The sequence below is a fragment of the Electrophorus electricus genome, chromosome 13 (assembly GCF_041902795.1).
Source record: "Electrophorus electricus isolate QZ-2024a chromosome 13, ASM4190279v1, whole genome shotgun sequence".
Classification (NCBI taxonomy): Eukaryota; Metazoa; Chordata; class Actinopteri; order Gymnotiformes; family Gymnotidae; genus Electrophorus; species Electrophorus electricus.
Genome location: NC_137509.1, coordinates 10,766,199 through 10,777,533, shown reverse-complemented (window position 1 = coordinate 10,777,533; position 11,335 = coordinate 10,766,199). Strand labels below are relative to the sequence as shown.

General features: G+C 40.5%; 2 protein-coding genes across 3 annotated transcripts in view; one reads left to right on the top strand and one right to left on the bottom strand.

The window, feature by feature from the left end:
* The first annotated feature begins 2,037 nt into the window (after positions 1 to 2,037).
* On the top strand, positions 2,038 to 8,798 carry tnfsf12 (TNF superfamily member 12). Of its 2 annotated transcripts, none has more exons than XM_081695335.1 (6): positions 2,038 to 2,860; positions 4,142 to 4,224; positions 5,848 to 5,900; positions 5,999 to 6,022; positions 6,110 to 6,237; positions 6,433 to 8,798. In XM_081695335.1, the coding sequence occupies exons 1-6, from the start codon at positions 2,681 to 2,683 to the stop codon at positions 6,685 to 6,687; spliced, it is 723 nt and encodes a 240-aa protein (XP_081551461.1). In that variant the 5' UTR covers positions 2,038 to 2,680; the 3' UTR covers positions 6,688 to 8,798. The 2 variants fall into 2 exon arrangements, with proteins under 2 accessions (XP_081551461.1, XP_026869762.1); XM_027013961.3 differs by having other exon boundaries at positions 2,039 to 2,860; positions 4,142 to 4,223; positions 5,844 to 5,900.
* The window catches only part of chd3 (chromodomain helicase DNA binding protein 3), a 34,742-nt gene continuing 32,020 nt past the window's right edge, over positions 8,614 to 11,335 (bottom strand). The window contains exon 40 of the mRNA XM_035520086.2: positions 8,614 to 11,044. Coding sequence (XP_035375979.1) covers positions 10,941 to 11,044 — 104 coding nt within the window. The 3' untranslated portion in view covers positions 8,614 to 10,940. The remainder of the gene's footprint in view (positions 11,045 to 11,335) is intronic.

Here is an 11,335-nt window from a genome sequence, read left to right as displayed (position 1 = left end):
GTGATGTAGATTAGAGGTGGGGTAAGTTAGAAGTGGTGTAAATTAGGCTAGTGGTGGTGTAGGCTAGTGGTGATGTAGATTAGAGGTGGGGTAGGTTAGAAGTGGTGGTGTAGGCTAGTGGTGATGTAGATTAGAGGTGGGGTAGGTTAGAAGTGGTGGTGTAGGCTAGTGGTGATGTAGATTAGAGGTGGGGTAGGTTAGAAGTGGTGGTGTAGGCTAGTGGTGATGTAGATTAGAGGTGGGGTAGGTTAGAAGTGGTGGTGTAGGCTAGTGGTGATGTAGATTAGAGGTGGGGTAGGTTAGAAGTGGTGGTGTAGGCTAGTGGTGATGTAGATTAGAGGTGGTGTAGACTAGGCTCAGGCTATGGTTCAGGTTAGTATTTCTGTTGAACATCAATTTGTGGCTAATACACCCATCTTCTATTAAAAACCTCACTTTTCCTACCGCATGTGTGCAGCTTTGATCCAGATTACACTCACCATGTTAATTATGAAGTATCTGTTATCAGATGTTGATAACCAAAGATATGTTCGTTTTATTATATTGTATATTGTTATTGTCAGTGTTGACAATGTGAAAAGTAGGCTACCAGAGTTTCCCTGTTCACATTGTTTAAATGTTTAGAGAATGTTCATATTTGTGGTTGCGTTGTTGGTAAGTCTTGACGGTTTGTTCAGTGGTCCAAACCAACTGTTGGTCAGCCTAGAGATAAATTACTAACTGTAGTTAATTTGTTACTTTGTTGTTGTTTTGTTTCTTTAGCTTTTTAAAATTTTGGAATTGTAATGTTTACCAGCTTAGTCTGTCAAAATCCCAAGCAAAACACATTTATGGAAAAATACATTTAGAAAGGTATGTAAAAAGCACCTTGCATTTTCACCTTGTTTCACCTGCACATTCTGCATCAGTTAAATTATCAGGTAAATAAGTGTTTACCTGGAATTGTTTTTATGAAAATTAAAAAGATTACAAAAAACAATGTGTGCTATATTATGTAGCCATTCATCATCAGACTGTTATACTGTCAACAGGCATTATATAAAGCTTGGTGCTGGTGTCAGAGACGAGTTATAGACAACCTTGAAAATATACTAGTATGAAAATGCACTGGAGCTTTAAAATGCATCTGCTAAATTTGATAGATGTATTTATTTAATTGTATTGTTTCCCAGTGCGTCTAGATGGGAACTAGACTGCACTTCGTTCTAGTGAACTATTTTTTTTTTTCCGTTCAGAAAATGTTCTTCTGGGATTGTGAAGCCTGTTTAGTAAGACGGCACTGGTGAGCTTCGGGGGCTTTGCCAGGTAGTTTGGTGGGAAAAGAGCCTAGGTTTTTCAGCATATTGCTAGAATCTGCTGCATGGTGTATGTTTTTCTGTAGATGACCACATCTACAATTGTCTGTTAATAAACTAGCACTGCTTTGAAGATCTATTTATGTGCTGCAGCATCGTTTTGTTACAAGATGACCGTCTTTAGTTTAGAGTCTCAGTGGGCGAAGCTCTCCTTTTTGGGGGAATGAATCGTAACACAGCACGCAAGGATCATTGAACTCAGAAGCTATTCTAATGCTAGCCGATGCTGCAAAGATGGTGTGTTGTACACGCAACAGCGCATTGGAGGACATGTAAAGGCGGCAGTCATAATTTAAGAAGTAGTGCCACCTAGTGGTAAATTCGAGAATGTGCTCTTAAAGTATGCCGAAGTATAACTCAGCAGTGAAAAATAAAGCCAAATGAAACCAGCTAGGTATAGCAAAGGTACAGTATTTATTAGTTGTGCTTTCTAACTATATTTGTATAAGGTAAAAGGCCGTTCTGATCACATGTAGTTTTGGAGGCATATAATAGCCTATGTAGAGAAATTTGTGCTGTGAACACATTTTTATGAAAGTGCATCAGAACAAAAGTGTAATCCGCCAATTTACAGCGACAGTGATAAATGGGTTGTATGGTTCATTAGTTTATCACGTTTTAACAGATTGCAAATCCCAGTTTCCCAGTAGAACACATGTTTAAAAACGTAGTGAAATAAACGATGAGTAATGTGAAATTGCACTTGTTGACTGTGAGCCCAATAAACCAAACTTATATCTCAAAGGAAAAAAAGGATACTCGGCATCATCTGATATGGAAAGAGTTCGTTTTCCATTGTGCGCAGTGGTGCGTATCCAAGGCTGGACTAACTTCTCTGTGTTGCATTTCTGAGTTGGACAACGACATGCACTTTGAAATATGACCTTTCACCGACTACACTACGTTCGATCTGTCAGAGAGCACGAGGAAGTGTGCCAACGAATCACGTCGTCGGATACGACGAGAATTCACATCCTAGCTCAGTGCACATCTGTCAAGTCATACGACGAAAATGTTTTTTTTTTTTTTTTGCCAGCTGTAGTTTCTGCAAAAAAAACCCGCATTTTCCATTTGCATTTTCGGCAGCCAATTCGTCGCTCATGCTCATAACTGATGTCAATCTCGCAGTTTAGGTTGCAGCGGCTGCACTAACCGTTCTGTGGACAGCGTTGTTGCAGACGCACTCCAACATCTGCAATTGAGCTTAAGTTGGTGAAGCGGGTGCACTTGGGGACCTGAAACAAATAACAAAAAAAAAATGAGCACGTGGAAAACGTACAGAATGATTGATTCGGAAGTTCTGGAATGGTAAATGAGCAGACTGCATGACCATGCATCGAATTCTGCACAGAAGACGGGTTCGCACACTCCGGGTCGTCTGGTCGGTCATGGCCGTAGTCGCGTTGTCGCTTGCCGTGTGCAGTGCAGTGTTTACGTTGTGTACATGGCGACAAACTAGAGACCTGTCGAAGTCTATCAAAACTCTGCGTGACCGCTTGGATCAGGTAAAACTTGTACCATGTCCGACGCTTCATACGCTTTCAATGAAGTTCTAATTTATTACGAGCTTTCCAGTTGTCTACTTTGTAATTCTGTAGCTCACGTGGCGACATTTTCGAATGGCATTGTTGTGTATTTATGGCTCGCGTTTCCCACCATTGCGATCCATTTAATCTTCTTATGGGTCGGTGAGGGACATTTCGAGAAAGCACATGCCACAATCTTCATTATACAAACAAACATTTGTGGCGGCGCGGGGGTCCGTGGGACAATTTTATTGCTCTAGCAGACTTTGCGCACGAGGCGCTGCGAATTATGGCTCATTTAGCCTCCGCGTTTCTGCCAAGCCTGATGGCTGTTGCCAATTGTGGTCCATGTTCAGCGCAATTTACTGGAAATCCTAGACTACTTGGCGCACGCATACATTGTAACCGATGGACATTGCCTTTAAACATCGCGTCTCGTATAAGCGTTTCTGTAATTATGGTTGAGTGATTTGTGATCCGTAGACTACCATTTAAAACCTACTACTTTGCCTTCCAGCTCAGCTGTGCCGCTGTGTCTGAGTTTCTGTTGTGGTGCGCGGATAAAGTGCAGTAAAATGCTACACAGTATAAAGTAGAAGATGCGCATCTTGAACGCTCACGTTTGCGCGCATGCACATGCTGAATCAGCGAGCAGACAAGAGACACATGACTGAATTTTGTGCTGTGTAGTGATTTAGACCATGTGCTACTGTCAAATGTATTTAGCTTTACTGACATGTTTAATTTGTTTTATACAGTATTTTGAAAAGTTAAATAATCCATGATTGTCATATATTGCAGAGGTCCGTTGCATTTTTCCTACACGTCTTCACGCGTGTAGTCTCTTTGCCAAAAGACTTTTCAAATTGCTGACGAAGCTCCCCTACAGGTCATATTTTTTCTTTTTTTTCCCTCTCTACACTTCTCTGTTCTCGGCAAGGGATCTAAAACATTTAAAGAATGTGTGGCATCCTGAAAAAAAAATAAAAATGGCATCTAGTCTTGTGGGTGACCTATAAACAGAAGCATGCCAAACTCTGGGAGGCTTTGTTTGTGTCTAGTTTAGAAAAGTCTGTGGGTTTGATTATTTCACAGGCCCTGCCTGTTTCATGGCTAGCCACAGGAGACATCAATTAATATTAACACACTCTTCCAGTCCTTCCCTAACCAACATAGCATCTCTCTCTCTCTCTCTCTCTCTCTCTCTCTCTCTCTCTCTCTCTCTCTCTCTCTCTCTCTCTCTCTCTCTCTCTCTCGCAGGTGAATATGCAGCGTAAGGCTATTGTCCAGCTTTTCCTGGAGAAGAGAGAACTGCTTACTGGACAGCGAGTGAGGAGAGATGGTACTGTCAGATTAGATGAATGCCATTAAACAAATGAGTGCATGACAGTAAACGTGTACATTTTTTACTTAAAATGTGTTTGCATATGCTGCATAATAGTATCAAGCTGACTTTAAATGACATAAAACAAATAAGTACAATGACTACCCTCAAAAAAGGTGAAAAAGCCATTGATCACTGTTTCGGCAACTGAAATGTGATCATCTTTAGCCTTTTGCACAAGATATTTATAGATATGAAGGGGCCTTGGCAGCATTTGTAAACCAATGGGCACATGTTTCTAAAAGCTGCAAAAGGAAGCAGTTGGTAGCAGGCTGAGTGACAGGAGTAATTAAAGGCCTGAGCTGGATGGACATGCATCCAGCAAAACCAAATGCCCAGGCTTGGTGATTATACAGACGTGCTAAATTAAGTGCCCGGGCTTGGTGATTATACAGACGTGCTAAATTAAGTGCCCGGGCTTGGTGATTTTACAGACGTGCTAAATTAAGTGCCCGGGCTTGGTGATTTTACAGACGTGCTAAATTAAGTGCCCAGGCTTGGTGATTTTACAGACATGCTAAATCAAATGCCTGGGCAGGTATTTTACAGACATGCTAAATCAAGTGCAGCCTTTGCAGAAGCCTAAGTAGTTTTAGTTTGCTGTTTTGTGCAGATATGAATGCTCTGTGATAGCTGTTGTAATCAATGCAATAACTTATTTGGCTTGGATACCCATCTCCAGAACATACAAGGTATGGTTACAGTGGTAAACCAATGACATACTGATTATTGACCAAATGCCTGACTGAATAAACAGTTTCTAACAGATGGACTAGCAGAGACTTAATTAAACAGCAGAATAGCTTCAGCTTACTCCTGACAGCCATCTTATCTGCAGTCATTCTATGAAGCATCACTTTTCTCCTGCTTGAAAAGCAGCCCACTGGGACAGCTGGAGGCTGTGAGTTTAATCAGCATGCCAGTGATAACATACAAGCGAACCATTTCTTGGTGCTCTCTTTGATGTCTTTGGTTTGTGGTTCATGTTGTATCGGATCTTTCGAGACACATTTTGACAAAGTTTTGGGAGTTCTGGCAGTTCTCATAAGCCCCAGCACTAAAGAAAAACAACCTCTGGAGACTGCCGAGACAAATCTCTCTTCGCTCATTTTTCAAGGTGGATTGTTTAATTTATTGCAGTTAGTTGAATAGTAGCCATGGCCCTTGCTCTCTCTCGTTTCACAGGCAGAATCTTTACAGCTCCTTCAGGGTCACAAAAGAGCCAAAGGCCCCCTCTTCTAGCAGTTTCTCTCTCCATTTTTTTCATGTCCCCACAATCTTTTTTGACTGAAACCATCTGGCAGGGTGAAAATAGAAAATACTGTGCGTGGCTGTGTGCTTGATGAAAACAATGGCTGAAAGGTACAGGACAGAGGAAAGGAAGAATTTGACCATCTGGACAGACAATCAGCGTCTCAGCTGGTCGATAAATGATTCTTGATTAATCTGTGATTCTTCCATCCGCACAGCTGTTATAAGTTGCTATAAGTTGCAGAGGACCTGCATGAACACCTTATCTCTGGTGGAATGAATTCCCAAATCATTATTTTTATTCTGCTTTTTCCTTCCTTGTGCAAGTGGGAGGGGGAAAAGGAAAATCTGGAAATACAAAGAAGGTGGCCTCTCACTTTGAAAGTAAGTTTAATAAAGTAATGTTTTTTATACATAAGATTAGATCATACTAGTTTGTTCTTTGTACTTTATTACTTAAGTCTGCCTCTTGTTTCTAACAGTAACCAAAGATTCCCTCCAAAAAGGTGAGTTATGACATAAAAAAGATCACTTACAGTAGCACTGGGTCGGGTGGACACTTCAGTAATAATGTGTGTGTGGGTGTGTTACAGTGGGGGATGAGGGAATCATTAAAGGTTGGACGGAACAGCACCTGAATATGACCCAAGCTGTACATTATAACTCAGAGACAGGCACTTTCAAAGTCATGCGGAGGGGGGTCTACTTCCTTTACTGTCAAGTAAGTCGAATGAAACTAGATATTTCTTTCTTTTATGTATGCATAAGAGAACCTACTCAAGCTTTAAGTGACTTCAGCTTCCCAGGTTTACATTACTTTTTTTGAGAGCATCACTGTCTACAAGGATTTTTGTCCTTTTGATTACATCATGCCTCTGTTCACATTTAATTACATCCCATCACCCACCCCCTTCAGGTACACTTCAATGAGAACAAGACTCAGTACGTGAAGCTGGAAGTGTCTGTGCCAAAAGGCCCCTTACTGCAGTGTACGGAGGGCTATGGCACGACGCCAGCCGCTGGCTCGCACCAGTTCCACTTCCTGAAGCCCTGCCAAGTTTCTGGCCTGCTGCTGCTAGACAAGGGGGCCGAGCTAAAGGCTGTGACTGGGAAGAACTTCAGTTTGCAGGTCTCGGGCAAACACTACTTTGGTCTCTTTAAGGTAAACTAGACAATCCAGATGGCCTGTCAGACTACTATAGGTTTTTTTTCTACAGCAGTCACATTACTGGCTCCAAGGACCATTACTGTTTTTTTTTGTTTTTGTTGAACCTGCATCTGTAACTTTAAACTTCATGCCTCGGCTATTTTTCCACTCAGTCATGGGGGAAGGCCTGGACTGAGAAAGGGATATTTCTAAAAGCACCTGTCAGTGGTTTAAATGAGGATTGTACATACATTGGTACCCAAAATAAAGAATCGATCTGGATGTTAAAGACTGTTTTTACAGTGGACCTTTTTTTGGACCTTTTTTTGGTTTGGATGCATAAATTTTGGTAAATGCAAAAAAAAAAAAAAACCCACTGTTTTATATAGCATTTAATTGTAAAATGAAATGGACAATGCTCCAAGAACATGGGACTGACCAGAAGGATCACAGCATGACCATAAAAACAGTTTGTGGGATTTTTGACCACTGAATGCTTGGATGGACCAAACAGTTGCCCTGAAAAAGACATGTCTGACCTTGGATTAGTTCAGCTTGGCAAAAAGAACGTTTGGATTTGTAGTGAGGACTATTCTGATCAAATAATCATGTATGAAACAGTACTTGGCATGTTATACTGAGTATTTCACAGACACTGACCATCTTAAGTCTGGTATTTTGCTGTAAAGGTGGGATATACTGTACTGTAAGTCTTTGATTTCACATTGTGAAAACACAGTATAGTTTGGGTTGAAGCAGTGGGGAATCTTCTAAGGATGTCACAATATACCTTTGTTTTTTTATACAATGCACAATTTTCATAAATGTTTTTAAGGGTAAAGTTGCAGATTTTTATACCATTTTTATTACATGTAATCTCACTAACAAGTGATGCATGAAACAGCTAGTGTTTCATTGTGACCAAAGTATGTCAACATCTCCTGGCCTTAAGGCTTCCATAAATATTGCCATTGCTGTTAATTAAATCTGAAATGGAAAACTTACCATTGTAAATGCACTTTGTTCCAATTGGATTTCCTAATCATGCCTGTTTCCCTTCTGTATATCCTGCTCCCCTCAGCACCCCTTGTTTCCCCTGTAACCCATCTCCATTTCCCCATGCCTCCAGCTCTCACTTCCTGTATCATTATCTCCACCAAATAGCCGAAAACCTTTAAGGAAAAACGTGCTTATTTGTCCCCCTTTCCAGTCCTTCCCTCTTTTTCTACTCTCTCACTCTCTCAACATTTTTCGTTTTTTTTCCCCCTTTACCTTTTAGGGTTGCTTCTTCCACATTTGGCTTGCTGCGGGAGTTTCGGCTTTTTAGAAATGGATCCAAGATAAACTCGTCGTTGAGGTTGAGGTGAAGTGTGGAATGGCTGTGTGTGTGAGTGTAAATGTGTATTCAGGGTGACTGCAAAAGCAGTTTCAATTTCATGGCTCTTCAGTTTGCCAGTGAAGCAATATATCTAATAGTGTGTTTTTTTTTTTATTTATTTGACCTAATAATGTTTGGTTCACCATTATATTGTAAACGGTTTTAAAACCAGTCTTAAAAACTGATTGATTAAAACTGATTGAGAGATAAAGGTTATATACGTAACTGCCACAACTTTAGATAATAACTTGATATTTTCCTCACTAAATATCCAGCAAATAAGGTTGTGAAGAACAGTTCCAGTTAAAATGTCCCCAAAATATTTCTACTTAATGACATTTTAAGATATGTTGCGTATTGGTAACTAACAGCCATACCATGTTTGACCTATGCAGCACCACTGTCATTACTGAATATGATTCATCGGTTCTCACTTCTAATCTCAAAAGGCTGGGAATAGTGATGACAGAACGAGACAGACAGTGAAGCACATTCTGTCTTACATAATAGTGTTGCATTATTATGCTAAACCTCTGGACTGCTAAAGCAACTAAGTGTTACACAATTTCACATAATGTTTTCATTTGAATCTTTATTACAAACAAAATGAAAAGAAAGATGTATTATTAACATATTCCGTTCATCCACCTGGAGTCAAATCACAACATAGCCACTGATTTGGAACTGGTTTGGAACCACAACTTACACAGTGACACTTAACAATAAATGAAAAAACAAAACCATTAAAAAAAAAAAAGGGAAAATAGAAATATAGACTGAATAAAAAGTGCTTGATTCAACACTAACTCTCCCAATGACTGTCAAGCACGGAAATGTATCATTTTTCTCAGTCTTCACACGGGAGGTATGCCAGGGAGTGAGGCAAATAAATTAACTTTTCAACTCATTATCTGTTTGAGTTGAGGCCTAGCTAAGAACAGTATAAGAGCAAGCAGGCACAGAGTTTACATACTCTGTTCGACTCTTTACAGTTGTTTAACCGTTAATTAAGGCGCTTATGTAATAATACTGTGCATTTCAGGAGCCAAAGGTGTCACCTCTGAAACTTGCCAGAGATGACAAAGGAATTTTTCTTTCTGATTTTAGATATAATAGATGGATTTTTTATATTGTCAATGCATTTCAGGGTTACATGACTGATCCACTGTGTATATGTTATTTATTTGCAAGCCCCAAATGTACTGTAGATCGCAAGCTAGAAGGATGTTAATTGTTCCGAAGTTCGTTCAACCTCTTCGTTGGCTATTGTTACAATATGCCTTACATAGAGAAACATCATAAACCAAACATACAAAGAATTATCTTTTCTTTTTTTTCCTTATTTTTCATTTGGTAGAAGCTTTGCAATCGCAACATCAAGGACGACATCAACAGCAACGTCAACAATAATTATAGTTGCTATAACGAGGATTAAAAACACAGAAAACACAATGAACTGAGTTTAAATACGCAAACAATTCAGAGACTTTGTAAAAAGGAGAAGTAGAAATATGAAAAACAAAGAAAAGGAGTGCTGACTCAGAAGGAAGTGGCTGATCTATGTCTCAAAGAGGAGAGTACAGTGATGGGAGATAAGGCAGGCAAGGTTGCGGAGGGAGGGGAGAAACTGCTGCAAGTAAAGCACTGCTGAACTTGATATAGTAACCATCTTGGCAGAGATAAAAAATAAAGTTTCAGATCTTTCACTAAACGACCTTTTGAGGTTTGAACCATTGTGACCTTTTTTTGGGTTGAACCGCTGAACCCATAAACTGAATGTCACAATTTTATGTGCCAATAATATAAATAGCTATTACTGTCTGTTTTCCCAAGATGAAGCTAAATGTTAAAAAACACCTTTCTAGCCAACGAAGATAGCACAATCGATACTTAATTCACTGACCTTGGTTTTAAATTGCCTCCTTTGTTAATCTCATCAGGCTGCCGAACCGAAACCGAATTATTATGTGGGATATTACGAAAACCTAAAACTGTGTTTTATACAATTCATTTTTCTTTTTATCAATCAGCAGTCTTCTCCATCATAACCATAACTGTACTGAACAGTGCTATTCTCTGGCCGCATGCTCCATTAAGCTAGTTAACAAAGCACGGTCCATGGTTACTAGCACTGCAAACGGAAAGGTTCTGCCATTTAAATTAGTTTTTTTTTTTGTTGTTGTTTTTTCTCGTGTTTTCAATGCAAAACCAAAGTGTGATGAAAGCCCAGAGAATGTTTTGCTGAACCTGCACTATGGAATGGTGGGCATGGCTCGATGCATGGAGATTCCCTTCTACTGAAGCACTGGGTGTTACGAGCATGCTGCTGAAATGGGGGGTGGGGGGGGGGGGTGGAGGCTGGCAAACACACACATGCAGCTGCATCTCTGAGTAGGTGGCTGACAGGGCACTAGTGAGGCTCTGTGGTCGTGTGTGTGTGTGTGTGTGTGTGTTCATGCATGTGTGGCTGTTGTGTGAAGAGCATGTGCGTGCATTGCTTAGAGTACTCCAGAGTAGTGGTTGGTCTGAGGCAGATCCTGATGTTGGCAGACAGTGAGAAAGTGTGTTTAGAACAAGAAGTGTATTGGAGAGTGGTTATGCGTGTGAGGGAAAAGTGTCTTGTTTTGTTTACTTAAACTGTGACACTGGGCGTCGTCAAAGAGCTGTCGTTATAGTAACCAGCCAGTCATGGAGTCATTATATGCCTACATGGAGTCATTATATGAAGTGATGTGCATTCAGGGGAAGTTTTTATTCTAATTAATCATAATATTTTGCCAATTATCTCCCTGTGTTAAACACTGCACATTCCCATTGCTGTAGGTGAACCGTGTGTGTGTGTGCGTGCGTGTGTGTGTGTGTGCGTGCATGCATGTAGTTCTGGGGAGCACGGCTGGCCTCAGTCGTCGATGCAGATCACTTCTCCGGTTCGTTGTTCTCTCCTTCCCATCATGAGCTCCGCCTCCCTCTCTTTCTTAACTGACATGGGAGGTCCGTTCAGCACTGAAAGATACACACAGACACACACACAGACGGAGTAACATTTACCATTAAGAACGGTTTAAGTTGTACGACTCCAACGTGCTTGTGTATATCCCACCCATGCGCTTTCCTCCAAGATCTGAATTCAGATTAAAAACGTTTTCTTTTCAGCCATATTTATTCACCTTTTCCCTCAGTGCTCTGCCTCTTCCTGTCCTCGCTCATTCAGCTTTCCTTTTCCCCTACTTCACTCTTTTTTCGCCTTTTCCTCAGTTTCTCTATTCCTCCTCGCATCTTTCCTTTAGCCATCAC

Bases quoted from the DNA above. Each gene is read 5' to 3' on its own strand.
- tnfsf12 (XM_027013961.3), top strand. From the start codon at position 2,681: ATGACCATGCATCGAATTCTGCACAGAAGACGGGTTCGCACACTCCGG. The intron at 2,861-4,141 runs GTAAAACTTGTA...TCTCTCTCGCAG, and splicing joins TGCGTGACCGCTTGGATCAG to GTGAATATGCAGCGTAAGGC. The intron at 4,224-5,843 runs GTACTGTCAGAT...TCCTTGTGCAAG, and splicing joins ACAGCGAGTGAGGAGAGATG to TGGGAGGGGGAAAAGGAAAA.